General features: G+C 37.2%; 2 protein-coding genes across 3 annotated transcripts in view; both read right to left on the bottom strand.

The window, feature by feature from the left end:
• LOC122635523 (choline O-acetyltransferase) overlaps positions 1-4,380 on the bottom strand; it is a 56,367-nt gene extending 51,987 nt beyond the window's left edge. For both annotated transcript variants that reach the window (XM_043825836.1, XM_043825838.1), the window contains exons 1-2: positions 4,302-4,380; positions 3,946-4,143 (exon numbers count right to left, since the gene is read on the bottom strand). The gene's annotated coding sequence lies outside the window, so the exon portion shown is untranslated. The remainder of the gene's footprint in view (positions 1-3,945; positions 4,144-4,301) is intronic.
• Positions 317-2,789, bottom strand: LOC122635525 (vesicular acetylcholine transporter). The gene has a single exon (XM_043825840.1). The coding sequence runs from the start codon at positions 2,656-2,658 to the stop codon at positions 850-852; it is 1,809 nt and encodes a 602-aa protein (XP_043681775.1). The 5' UTR covers positions 2,659-2,789; the 3' UTR covers positions 317-849.
• Positions 4,381-14,970: the final 10,590 nt, after the last annotated feature.

Here is a 14,970-nt window from a genome sequence, read left to right as displayed (position 1 = left end):
CTCTCTCTCTCTCTCTCTCTCTTCCTTTCTTTCGTTCATTCTCACGTATTCTCTCTTTCTCTCTTTCTCTCTTAGCACCATCTTTTCTTCAAGCGATTCTTCTAACCATAATCGTTTCGCCCATCCTTCATAACTAACGGTTCCCTGATGGTAGTTGTATAATTCATTAAATTACACTCAAAGGAACGTTAATCTCGCCTCTTTCGTATTCTATTAATTGCATATTTTAAAGCTGAAACTCGAAAATGTAAAACACTAGTTCCTGATTTTTTTCTCTCTCTCTCTCTCTCTCTTTCTCTCTCTTTTCTCTCTTTCTTTCACTCGTCTTTCTCTCCCTTGTTCTGATATTTTTTAGCAGTATATTCCGTGATTAATCAATCCTTCTTCGGATGTATGTATTTCAGGCCAACGGTATTTTTTAGCAAGTAGATTTATATTGAATTCATTAAACAAGCAAATTGTAGATGTAACGTGTATGATCGCACTGGCCTGATTATTAATTTTCTTCTCTGCTGCGGAATATTGAAGCAACGGATTATTATAACGATATTAGATCGGTTATATGATAACGTTGAGAGATTCGTTGTGTGTTATCATTTTTTTTTTTTTATCGTAGAATATATATGTATGAAGCACTGAAAATCGAAAAAACGCGTAAGGTATACCAATGGGATTTGAACTGATTACAAAATGAAGAGATGTCCTATCATGCTTTATGAGACATCATTTTCTTCTTTGCTCATAACTGGAAGCCTATCTTTCGAAGACTAGTCTCGAACACTCGACGCCGATCAGGATCATAAGTTATCCCGAACATACTCCTCTCTCTTTTTTACCGTTGAAGGATGACTAATACAATCCTTGCCTAAAAGGATTGCTATCACCGGCTGGTCTTTGCTGTTCGACTACATCGGGATGAGCCCTTCTGAATGGATTCACATCCATTTGCGATCCCCGTTGCTCCGGCATCTCCTGTTGCGCATAAGGTTGTTGTTGCGGTAGTTGTTGTTGCGGTTGTTGTACGTAACCGATTGGTTGAGCATAATTTAAAGGTCCTTGTTGTTGTTGGTCGTAGGTAGAAGCTTGTTGCTCGTAACTACTAGCTTGATTGTAAGCAGGAGCTCCGACGTTTTGACCGTATCCACTTTGATCGTATCCCGAACTCTGCATAGTTTGATAATTTGGATCATAATTTTGATCGACGTTCGTTTCCATTCGAGTTTGATTCAAATGATTACCAAGTTCACCGGATATCGGCCTTTGCTCTTGAAGTACATAAGTTTGATATTCTTTGTCGGGTGAATCCTGCATCAATACGTCAGCTTCGTCTTGGAAGGGCTTGAAATCGTAAATATGTCGGAGATAATAAAGAACAGGTGCATAAAGAAGATTTGAAAAGGCTATGCCAATGTTAAGAGCCGTAAATCCGATCGCTTCAACGACACCACCTGCTATTATAGGACCGATTGCATACGCAAGGCTGTAGGAAATGTCTGCAATGGCATAGATACTGCCGTAAACCGACACGTATCTGACATCCACGAGATATCCAAGCGTCGGTAGGAGAGCTGTGTCGATAAGAGCAATGCCAAAGCAAATTCCACAAATTGGGATCATCAAGGCCTTGTACGAGGTCGAGAATGGAATGATGAAGCAGCAGAGACCTTCCAGAGCAAGACCGCCGGCTGCCATTAACCACGTATGTTGAGGATACTGTTTCGCCATTTTGACGGTGATAACGACGCCGAAAACGTGAGGGAAAAATGCTGGTAGCCAGATCATACCCATCTTCCAATAATCGTGAGTTATATTGTGATCTTCCATCCAAAGTGAAATGGTTGGTTCCAGGAAAGCCAACGCTACGTTCGACATCATGAGAGCACCAGCACATACAGCGATATAGGGATCCATTAAAAGTCGCCAGATTGGTATCGTCGGCGCGTGTTCGCGATGTCTTGCCTTAAATTGTTCCTTCATAGGTTTCATTACTAGCAGTAACATAAAACCGTCGGCCAAGCTGACGAAAGCCAATATCAAGAACGGCATCTCCTTACCAGCGAACTGATACAAAGCACCACCAAATGGCGGAGCTACCAAGCAGCCGAAACTTATGAAAGCCAAAGCTATTCCAAGAGCCTTCGAACGTTCCGATTCTTCGGTGAATCGATCGGCTATCATAGCAAGACCGGAAGTGTCCGCGAAAGCCGAACCCACTCCTTGAAGACTTCTAGCAAAGAACAATACACCATAGCTCCTGCCGCAAGCGAATACGGCCGTCGATAGGAACATGATGCACAAGCCTATCATCATTGGAATATCGTAACCGATTTTATCGATTAGCGCACCCGAAAACGGATTCACCATCAGCTGTACGATCGCTTTAGACGCGAACAGCACTCCCGTTGCCGAGTCTTGTCCATGATGAGACACCGGAATGGTTTCATTGCCTTCTTCGCCTTCTTCCCCATACGAATTGACGTATTTTAAATAATGCGGAATTATCGGTACGATCACCATATACAGCATGTTGTCGAGTAGTAACGCCACCGATACGATTACCAGGACGAGCTTACGTTGATTTTGTGGCTCTTTCAGCCTCGTCCAAACGATCTCTTTTAGCTCGCCAATCTCCATGTTGATTATCGGTAGCGTCGTCATCGTGTAGCTGATTTGCCGGAACGAGCAGAATCCAGAATTCTCCAGCGGACCTTAGCGATGATAGTAGAACTAACGAGAGGAACTAATCGCGATCAGCTTGTGCGACCTTGCGAGCGAGCGTGACGAGGAGATCGTCGCGATTGGGACGATGCGGATCAGATCGGACCGGGGGTAACCTACAACAGATCACCGAGTTGATACGATTAAATGCCGCGAAATCCTGATATATGTTGATATTTCGATACATGTTGAACAGATTATTCTCTCGCTTGTCTTTCTTTCCACTTGCATCACATTTTTGTTTTTCCTTGTCGTTTCCTCGAGCTTCGTTTTGGCATAAGCTAGGATTTAGCGACACGCGATAGCTAGCAAGAAAAAAGGGGAGCCCTGACCCGGCCTGGTCAGCGCATAAAACGATTCTTCTCTTTTTCTCTCTCTCTCTCTCTTTCTCTGTCTTTCTTTCGTTTCGGCTCACCCGACCCGACGTTACGCGAGATCCTCGTCATCATTATAAGAAGACACGAAAGAACCCTCGAAGCAAAGCTTTCGGCTGATTTACACACGCACTTCTCCAAGGGTTCATAGTAAGAGTTAACACGACACCCCGGGTGGAGGCTCCCCTCGACATGGCGTCGCGCTATGATCAACTTTCTTTCTCTTTCTCTCTCTCTCTCTCTCTCTCTCTGTCACTCTCTGTCACTCTCTCTCTCTCTCTCTCTCTCTCTCTCTCTCTCTCTGTCACTCTCTCTCTTTCTCTCTCTCTTTCTTTCACTCTCTCAGTCTCTTTTTGGTATCGGGTTACCGAAGATAAAAACACAGGAGTCGTGGCTGAAAACGGGGTCGACCGTGCGCTTTGTCAGAAGGGTCTCTGTTAATTACTCGATCAGTCTTTCACGGAAAATCAATTGAACAGGATGAAGATCTTCATGAAGAAATATAATACATTACTGAAGTATCGATTGTGTTATGCGTAGCAAGACTATGTTCTGAAAGCCGAAGTTACATATATATATATTGATCGAGGTTCAGCTTGAATCGAGAAGATCAGCTTAAACCCCACGAATTATTGTTGGCGGAGACCCTCGTTTATTAATTACGAAGGATAATTGTAACGAGAAAGGGGTTGATGTTGCTTTAAGCCTCCGTGTCACTAAGTATAGCGAAAGGTAGTTGACGAAGGAAGGAAGGAAGGAAGGAAGGAAGGAAGGAAGGAAGAAAGAAAGAAAGAAAGAAAGAAAGAAAGAAAGAAAGAAAAAGGGATAAGAAAATCAAAAGTAGTTGACTTACCAGAATTGTTAGCAAATCTCTGCCTGAGGGAATTGGCGAGTCGTTGGGGACCCGCTAAGGTTGGAAGTCCGGCGAATAAACCACTCAGAGTCGCGGCGACGTCCGATCGGTTTTCCTCCGTCGAGTCATTCACAGAGGACTCCTTGGCTCCTCGCGTCCTCGGGCCCTCCACCTTTTCAGTCGAATCGACAACCGAGCCTAAATAGAATAAAAAACGTATTAAATATATTTTCTTGAAAAATCCTTATCGAAATATTTCTAAATTCTTGCAAATTCGTGCAAAGATATTGAAATATATAAGAAGAAAAGAAAAAAGATAAAAGAAGATAAAAAGATAGACTTGAAGTTGAACTTACTAATATCGAAGAGCTCCTGATGGCTGGGTAGTCTCGGCGTGTCTCTCCTTCGGGGTAGCTTTCAACGTCTGTCCTGGAGGTTCTCCCCGCCACTGAGAATGCGGCACCCTCTGTTCGTTTCCATACCTAGCGGAGCTTGAGTGGAAGAGCTTCTATCCAAGGCGCAGTCGCCAACACTAGAATTCAGGGATTGGTGCTACCATGGTCGTGTGTCAGCCCCCAAACCCTCCACCATCGACGAGGATTCCTCTCTACACTCCGCTACCGTTCGTCGTGCTTCGTTCGTGCTTGCCGATCTATCGAGGGAACCAGAGGGATGAAAAGAGAGAGAGAGAGAGAGAGAGAGAGAGAGAGAGAGAGAGAGAGAGAGAGAGAGAAAGAGAGAGAGAAAGAGAGAGAGACAGAGGGGTTATGAGGGGGCGAGAGAGAGAGACAGAGGGGTTATGAGGGGGCGAGAGAGGTTGGCACCAGGTATGACGACGTCGGTCGATGCTGCGCGGTATTTCTGGCGCCAGGTCGATATGGACTTCACCTGTATCACCACTAGCTCTTTCTCTCTCTCTCTCTCTCTCTCTCTCCCTCTCCCTCTCCCTTTCCCTCTCCTTCACCCTCTGCCTCTCCCTCTCCCTCTCTCTTTCTCTCTCTTCTCTAAAGGTATATTATATCTATTTCTCTTTCTCTCCCGGTCTCAAGCAAAAGGGGTTCTCCGTACGGACAGTGGCTTCCTTCGATTTTTCTTCTGGTTTTTTAATGTGATTGTAATGTTTTATTTTATTTTATTTTATTTTATTTTATTTATTTTTTTTTTAAGAGGACAATAGCTTTTTGAATACATCGACGACGAGGATAATACTGTTTTCCGTTTTTTTTCTTTTTTTTCTTTTTCTTTTTTTTAAGGAATATTTAAGGGAAAAAAATACACACGTTTTTATCATCTTTCTAGTTTATTTTAAGCAACATACAGATACACAAAATTTATAATATAGTTGATAAACATAAATATATAGAGTTCGATGTAGTATTTAACATACGTTTACTTAAGGGTAGTTGAGAATCACCATGATCAAATTGGTAGATGGTGGAGGTGAACAGTCGGGGTGATCGAGATTGCGTAACGACCTCGCGCTACTAAACGAAATCGACAAAATCAATCGGATAAACTAATTTAAGTCGTATCTCGAATATTTCCAAAATCTTGTTATTTTGACAGGATCATTTCGTAGATGGGACATCGTTTATATCGTCCAACATATTTTTTTTTTTTTTTCATTTCGTTTTTTGCCATTTTATTCGGAAAGGAAGGAAAGATCCGAAAGTAAGTAGAGAGAAATAATGAAAAATATCGTTCCTTCTCTAAGCTATATATATCTTCTCTCTCTCTTTTCCTCTCTCTCTCTCTCTCTCTCGACGGACGGAAGAGATTAAAAATACACGCTTCGCTTCTCTCCACATCGACTTGTAAAAGTTGAACATTGTTTAATCGGATAGATTCTTTCATCTCTTTTTCACTCAGAAACTATGTTCGTTCAATAGAAATTTTCGTTAAAATTCTACCATTATATTATTTAAAATTGTTTTATACATATACATGCATGTCCGTATGTAGATCTATATTTTATATAACAGAAACATCGTTGAAGTTTCCAGTAAAGAAAGAAAGCTCGATATCGGAGCAAGCTTTCATTGAAGTCTTTCCGCGACGGAAAGGAAACGAAATATACATATGTTTTCTATTTTTTTTGTAATCATGAATACATTATTTTCTATTAACAACACTCTTTTAAATGTACAAATTAGAAATACGTAAAATTGATTAATTTTGATCGCAGGATCAAGGCTATAAATATAAAAGAGTTATTAAGTAAGATTAGCCTACTTTCTTAAGATTTATTTTCATCGTTTTTATCTTATAAAGGAAGAGATTATGAGTTAAGCCTAGTCAAGTCTCCGATATTGAGTTAGAATAAATCAAAGACTCGATTAGTCTTCAACATTATTAATACGTGTGTGTGTGCATATATATATATATATATATATATATATATATATATATGCATAGATAAATATATACTTATATACATCGTGATGAAAGGAGGAAGAGTAAAATATATATTATATTTTGCAAGCTATACGTCATTTGTTTATCTTCTATTTATCTCTTCTCTTTAGTCGTTAAAGGTGGGAGCGCCTATAAACGTTACAAACATCGTGCCATACAGCTTTTTATTTTATTTTATTTTATTTTATTTTATTTTATTTTATTTTTTATTTTTTTTCTTCGTCTTTTTTTCTTTCTAGTTTTCTTTCGCTCCATAAACTTTCTGTTTACATATAGGAAAGAGAGAGAAGAGAAAACGGAAGCACATTGTATAGAAAATATACGATGCATTTGACCATATATATGTGTAATGATCATTAAAATTTGTCGTTATCAGAATTAGCGAAATAACATAGACATTTTCTAATTTATCTACATAATCGTATACGTAGATAATTAACGAGGAAGAAAGAGAGAGAGAAAGACGATGCGACGATAAACTTCGCTTTTATTTGATTAACATATCAGTTTCTCAGAGTACGTGCTAATTGATAAAACACCATAGGAATTTGAAGAAAACATTTTTCTATACTTGTATTTTTTCTCTTTATCTCGAGTATTGTTTGAAGTACACGTGGGAATATCGCAAATGTTATTTGGTAACGTCGATGAATATTATCTCGACCTTTTTCTCTACGTTTATTTCGAAAGTTATTAAAATGATACGTCGAAATAAAATCCCCCTTTCTTCCTTCTTTCCCTTACTCCCACTCTCACTCTCACTCCCACTCTCTCTTTCGTTTTCTTTCTCTCTCGTCATTCGTTTCGTAATATTATTTAAATTCACGATTCTCGTATACAGGATACAGTAGAGTGGTCAAGTATACTCAAGTTAATGGAAATATTCGTGCAATATTTGAAAGGTCAAATCGGAAAACATATTAGTCCGTTTTGTTTTAGTAATTAAGATTTTATGAAATTTTTTTTTTAATATGTATATATATGTGTGTGTGTGTGTGTATATATGTATATATATATATATATATATATATATATATATATGAGGCTATCATTTCTAATAATTTTGATATAAATAAGTAGTTGAAAAATCAAAGAAAATTATTATCATCATCATTATTATTACTAACCAGGGTAATTATTGTAAGAATAAATTTCATACTCGTCCAATTAACGTTCATATACGTCCAATTAAAAAAATATTGCATCATATTAAAGTTCAACAATTGGATAATTTAATTATTGTCCAGTGGTACGTAATTACTTACGCAGTTATATAAATACGTAAGCGTAGTATTTTACTAGGTCATATTAATTCAAAAAAAAAAAAAATAAAATAAAATAAAAAAGAAAAGATGAACAGGAAGCAGAAAATTTTTAAGGGCGAGAAAAGGGATGTTTTGAAGAGAAAAGACCGGAATATCAAACGAGCGATCCGTGTAATTCGCTTCCGTACGATCGAATTCACCGGATATCTTTGTAGGATTTCGACAAATCTCGCGCGAAATATCGTTAGCTCTGAGAAAATCGCAGGGTGAGAAAATAGCCCCATTTTATCCCATTTTATCATTTAACTTTGACAAGTTAAGGAAAAAAAAGACGACGATATTAAAACTGATTTCTCAAAGTTATTAATTTTATAGCTATTTGATCATTAGTAATCAGTCATTTGATCGATCTTATCTTTAATCGTTTATGTATCAGATAACTTTAACAAAGCGAATTTTATTTCTTTTCGTCTTGCTGATTTTTTTCTTGTGATCATCAAATCATCGTGTCTTATTTAATCAGAAAGCGTAAGAAGAACGGATAACTCGTAATATTTCATTTCGCGACTCATAATGTTTATTACATATTTAGATAACGGTTTATGAAATAACGTAGTTAGAATAATAAACAGATTTTCGCGAGTGTGAAAACCCGGGTGAGAAGATTAAAAGAACGTGTTTATAAGTTGCCAAGAGTGATAAAGGTATTAGTATAAGCGGTCTTTCGACGATCGGACGGACGGCTTGCAAGCACGTTCTCGACGACAGGAGATTTCAGGCGTGTGTATACATTTTCTTTTTGCGTTGTTTTATGTCTTATAAAGGTGGATAAGATAATCCCGAGTATAAAATAATATTTTTCTTTTATTTATTAAACGTGTCTAAATAACAAATTTTACATTGCTTCGAATTACATTGTTTATAGGAGATGTAACAATTATTATCGTAAAATCAAATTAAGTGAAAGTAACCAAGTGATGTAACGATGCATTAAATTAGATGAAAAAAGTCGATTGGAGAATAATGAAGTAAAAAAAAATGTCTTATCTATCCGGGTCTTTTTCAAGACTTAAGATATATCACGTCAGACGATAACAAGGACACTGACACATCCTAACATTTTCGAGGAAGACGATGCGGATCGTTTGTCCGTTTCACTTGTTCCTTCTGACGAATAAACGAGAAAAAGAAGGAGAGAGAGAAAGAAAACACTTATGGGAACCGAGTGAAGTAAGACTTGGTTCGAACGAGCGAGCACAACCATCATCCACATTGTAACCTCCTCCGTTAGACTATAAATCTCTCGCAACAACCTAGTCTGCGTCGACTAGAGACGCAATTAAAAAGCGGAACGTGCGTCCACCACGCGCATCTCTTTGTACGAAACAGTCGAAAAAAGGCAACACAAACAACAAACTGTGGCGAGAAGAAAGAGAAGAGAGGACATGTGGATAATAAAGAAAGAAAATTACACATGGGAAAGATGACTCTGGAATCATTTTGCAACAAGTTTGTTATTCTCTTTCGCTTTTGTCTTGTTCCTTTTGGAGCTAACAATTCTATTTTATTTCATTTTTTTTTTGTTTTGTTTTATTTCGATTGTCGAAAGACAACAATTGTAGAATCGATTCTGTACTTCTTCTCGTTCTTTCTGTTTTCTTGCACGTAGCAAAAGAGTGAAAGAGAGAGAGAGAGAGAGAGAGAGAAACTTTCGAAAGGACGATCCTACTGTAAAGTGTAATTTCCGTTTGAGAATAGCGAATGATGGTGATAGTGGTAGTGTTCTCTCTATGTATTTGACTTGTAAATTGTCCGATTTAAATGGCGCAGGCGAAACGACTTTCCAAGCGACTATATTGGGATTTAAGAGGCCGCGAACGTACTAGGAGAAAGACGCTTTGTAATCTACAAAGATAAACGTATATTGACTAGACTTCTATTTTTTCCTTCTTCTTTTCTAAAAATTAAGAAGACGGATTCGTTTGAAGAATCGATTTTTGAAGCCGAGGTCGACTTCTTTTTCTCGATAGAATGAAACGATGCCTCTACAGACATAGGAAAAAACGAAGGATAGTTCTCACCTCAATGTCGTCATCCTGTCCAATTCATGACAGAGATCATTCTTTATTTTCATTTTCTTTCTTTTTTCGTTATTAAAAATTCTCTTTTTCACTGAACATCGAACGAAATGACATTGTTAAACGGCAGGAGAGAATAAATGGAAATAGAGTAGACGGGAAGAGAGAGGGAGAAAGACACGGATAAACAGACAGAGAGAAAGAGAGATGGTAAAAGAGAGCGAGCAAGCAAGCAAGAGGGACTATTTCTGGCGACCCTCGAACATCGCCACCACCCGCACGATTCTCAGCATACCGGGAGCCTCTGAATCGCAGGGGTTGAAGACTTTTGTCGAACGGAGGGGATGAAACCGGTCCCTCTGTGTTTGATCCGCAAACACTGTAATTGCCTAGAATATTATATTAGGTACGCCGTCGTACGAATGACGACGGAGGTGCTGGAGAATCGACGATCCTCCTGCTTGCTTGCTGCTATTGCTGTTGCTGTGTTGCTGTTGCTGTCGCTCTTGCTTTTGCTTTTGCTGGTGGGGACGAGGATTCTAACAATACTTGAAGAGTGGGGATAGTAAAGGAGTACACTCGAAGAGGGGGTTGCTAACACCCCACGTACTATTCCACGAAGGACTACCTCCGCTCACAATAATTTATTTTACTTTCGTGGGAGGGAACACATTCTCTCTTCTGCCTCTGGCAGGTATGCATTAAAGAGTTTTCCCTTGTTTCTCTCTCTCTCTCTCTCTGTCTCTTTCTCTTTCTCTTTCTACGACCCTTTCTATTTTTCTTTCATCTTTCTACTTCCTTCCCTCCGCCCACTCTCTCTCTCTCTCTCTCTCCCTCTCTTGTTCTCTTGCTTTCTGTTAATACTTTTGACATTCGCAAAGTTTTTCTTCCCATCAGATCTTATTATTTCAAAGATAGAAATGGCTTTTATATTTGTTCTCTTTACCTATTTTTTTTTTCTTTTTTTTTTTTTTTTTTTTTTTTTAATAACTTTAAAGTGATCGTATAGAAAATAATATCGCAGTGTTGTATTTGAAATGGGTACGATTTTAATTTGCCTAAGGAGAATCTTTACTTTTATTTTCTCTTTCTCTTTCTTTAATTCGCCATTGTTAGATTATCTTTCTCTTCATTTCTCTTTCTCTCTTTCTTTCTTTCTTTCTTTCTTTCTCTCATTTATTTGCTAAGGATGTTGTCTGACTAAGAGATCTCCTTAATTAAGTTATCTCATGCAATTACGTCGTTGTCAAGCGTGACTTATTTTCTTCCCTTTCTCTTTCTCTCTTCATCCTTCATTTTTTTTACATCGTAAAAAAACGATGAAATTTAGACTAATGGATAATTTGAGAAGATCGTCACCATAATCAACGTAAACGATTTCGAGCGGTACTAAGCTCGATTCGACTGGTCTAATGGTCGACAAAGTAGCCTGACACGATGTTCGTAGATGTGCCTTTTAAAATAGCATAGGTCAGGGTCAAAATAAATGTCGACTGTAATGCGAATTATATCTATACTCTATGAATTTCGCGAATATTAGCCGTACTTTCAGGAGAAAAAAAGAGATCGTTGAAAAGAAATAATTGAAATTATTTTGGAAGTTTTTGATATCATTTTTACGAGTTAGAAAGTTCCTTCTGGTATTTCGTTATATGTACAACAAATGAATAGAAAATTAATGACGAAAATTTCCGTAACTCTTTAAATATTCCAGCAAAGTACACACAAACGCAGTGTGCCGAGAGTGTTTAGGAAGGAAAGAGTTCCGGGTTGAAGTAACATATTCACAGCGAATGATCGCTGTACAAGAATGAACTTTGACTTGCTGTGTGAGACAAGACAAAACTTATTATTTCCAAGTCGAACTTTTTCATCATAGACTTTTTTAAGTATGATTACATATTAGCATACTAGCACATAGCTATCTTTATACATTTTTACATCGATCGAGTTTTAACAGCTTCTCGCGATACTCGTATCTATGTATACGTATTTATTACTTATATACTTTTAGCAGACAGGTATATTCATATCACATACACGTGTTGTTGTTTTAAGGCCGTCGCTGATCGATTTCATACAGGCCACGGTCGTCAATTCGTTCTTATACATACACGCGTTATAAATCTTTGTGAGATGTTGAAAACTTATAAAACAAACAAAAAATCGGAAGGAACAAAATTTTAAGAGGATTAAATAAATATCTTTTTTGTCGAGAAATTTCACTATACTATACTTTTTCATTTTAGTCTTTCGTATATATTTATTCTTTTTTTTGTAATTACATCTTTAATTTAAATATTATATTCATATTCTCTATTATACGCATATGAATAAATATTGTTATATATTATGCACTTTTATGCATAAATACTGCCTCGTATTTTCCATGTATTTATATTTACACGTTAATTAACGATTTAATCAAAGTATAGAAAATGTGTGATCTCTTTTTTTCCTTTAATTGTATTTTTTAATTTTATTTTTTAATTGACAATTAACACAGTCGTAGCTAATAGACCGTAAACAATTGGTCAGAAAAGGAAGTAGAAAGTGCATCGACAGAATGAATCATTAGCTGTACATCTCCTAAGAGACTTCCAAGTCGTATTACGTAAGAATGACTAAAGATTCCGCGATTTAATGAAGCGTGATAGACTGGGCAACATGAACGAAAGCTATGCTATTTGTTTCGAAGAGTTATTTTCGTAATCTCGATGCATCGAAAGTACATTTTGCGATCGAGGATCTTGCTCTCCTCGTTCTTACGATTGTGAGAGAACGAATTTCTCTCCTTTTCTTTCTTTTTTTTTTCTTTTGAAATAAAAACGAAATTCTAAATTCTGATTAATAAATCAAATTTAAGAACTAATGGAATGTAATTTATTTTTTAAAATTCGTGGAAGCAAAATAAAAAAAGGATAATAAAAATTGAGAGAGAGAGAGAGAGAAAAGAGTTATATATTTCACTTATATAAATATATAACGAGATCAGTCACATGAGTATATATTTTGAAAATAAAAAAAAAGAGAAAGAGACAGACGGAGACAGAGGGTGAGACGGATTATTTATAAAAATATAATGTGATCGCGGTTATATATTTATATCATATCTTGAAAGTAAAAAGAGAGAGAGAGAGAGAGAGAGAGAGAGAGAGAGACAGATGAACAGACAAAGGGTGAGAAAGAAAAAGACAGACGAGAGACGAACTCTGATGTTCAAGAGTAAGAGAGCAAATGCTTTCACCGTTTCTCTGCGAGGGAAAATTGCGTGCGAGAGTTCACGTGGCTTCGTGCTCAGAATGAAGTTTCTTCTGTAATTCCAGGACGGAGGACGGCATGGCGGTACCTTCGACGATCGTCAAGAGTGAGAAAGAGGGTGAGAGGGTGAATAGGAGAAGAAAAGGGGAGGTTGAGGGATCGATGTGGTTTGGCAAAGTCTATGCACTTTCTCTCTCTCTCACTCACTCACTCACACACATACGCGCCCACACACACACACACACGTGTACACATTTCAGTTCAACTCACCCTTCCGAAAACACAGAGGGACATTGCACGCGGAAGCCCTCTCCGCGGGGGTGGTTTTATTGATCAAGGCTAACCACGCCTTCCACCCTTACTTGCCACGCCTACGAGCCACCCTTCAGGGCCACCTTGCGAATCAGTCAAGGGTGGCTGCTGTTTTCTTTCTCTTTCTCTCTCTCTCTCTCTCTCTCTCTCTCTCTCTCTCTCTCTCTTGCTCTCTTTTTCTCTCTTTCTCTCATATCGCATATACACACATATACACACATACGCTCGTTACTGTTTACACCCTCTGCAACGATTACGAAATTTCGCCTACGGCTAAGTTCGATGCTTTAATCGCAACCTTCTTAAAAATCATTTCTTTAATTTTTTTCGATTATATTTTTTTGTACAATAGTCATGTACGAAGGATTGACAAGATTTTAAAATCGATTTCGTCCATCTTCTAAAATAATTTAGATAGAAAATGAAAAGGATCTTCTTTTATTAAGATTGAGAAATTTTTGTTGCGATAAAATGAAAATATTGATATATCTTTCGTCAGCTATGGAAAGGTGAGAAAATGTGTACAGATTTCATTGACTATTCTCTATCTTGTCTCTTTCTTGAAGAAGTCATATTCACCTGTTTGCGGTCAATTATCGCGAGGCTTTCTCTGATCAATCGATGCATCTCTGTTTGGTTCGAATGAGAGAAAGTGACATGGAGTTAAATCGTACTCGATTTTGTCACTAAGCAATCTCGATGTTATTGGGTAACTATCGATGAATATTTGTCATATCATTAATCGATATAAAATAATTTATTATTGATTGTTATAATTATTGGAATTAATTGTAGTAATGATTTATCGTTTTGTAAGGTATTGTTTTCATGATTAATATTGCATTTGCTTAATTAAAAATGTAATCAGGTAGTAGTTAAATGGATTAACGATTGCCTCGAAAATAGAATTTGATATGTTTTAACAAAAAAAAAATAACATATGGAAACTCATGAAAGCCGGAAATCCATAGGATTTATCGTTGGTTATTGGAGGATTCGCTTGCAAGATTTTCGTAATATTAATGGTAATACATTCGTGGTTTATTCGACAAATCTCATTCGCTTGATTCGACTCACAGATGAATTTATTTTTTGTCATCTATTTTTTGCTGATAAAAACAGACCTTGAATGTTAATCTAATAATCGAATCAAATAAAATTTTAATAGTTTCTTTTTTGTTTACATACTTTCGCCACAATTTAATTTATGCTTTTTGTTTTCTTTTCTTTCTTTCTTTTTTTTTTTTTTTTTTTAACTTTTTTCTCAGTATCACAGAAATGAAATTGTTATGTAAGATTGATATAAATTAATGTTCAAGCTAAGTGTGATTAATCTTTCTTTATCTTCTTTCACAGAAAGCAAATGGTCTTCGTAACTTTTACTTTCTTTCAATATCGCACAAAAAAAACGGCCATCGTTTAACCGTGGCATCATTTTACACAACATAGTTGTATTTGCATCGTCGAGAAAGAAAGTAACACGCATGTATGCTCTTTCATTCTCTCTGTCTCTCTCGTAGCCTATAGTTTAGTGAAAGCTCAGTTTCGTTCGATGCTTTACGACTTATTTCGCTTCAGCTCGTCTACTTAAGAATTCCATCGTCTATCTTCGTGTGTTTGACGCGCGGAAAGAAAATTTAATGTCGCGTTTGTATGCACCACGAAGGAAAGGGAGGGAGAGAGAGAGAGAGAGA

This window comes from Vespula pensylvanica, chromosome 18, assembly GCF_014466175.1.
Source record: "Vespula pensylvanica isolate Volc-1 chromosome 18, ASM1446617v1, whole genome shotgun sequence".
Lineage (NCBI taxonomy): Eukaryota > Metazoa > Arthropoda > Insecta > Hymenoptera > Vespidae > Vespula > Vespula pensylvanica.
This window is presented reverse-complemented; position numbering and strand designations above follow the sequence as displayed.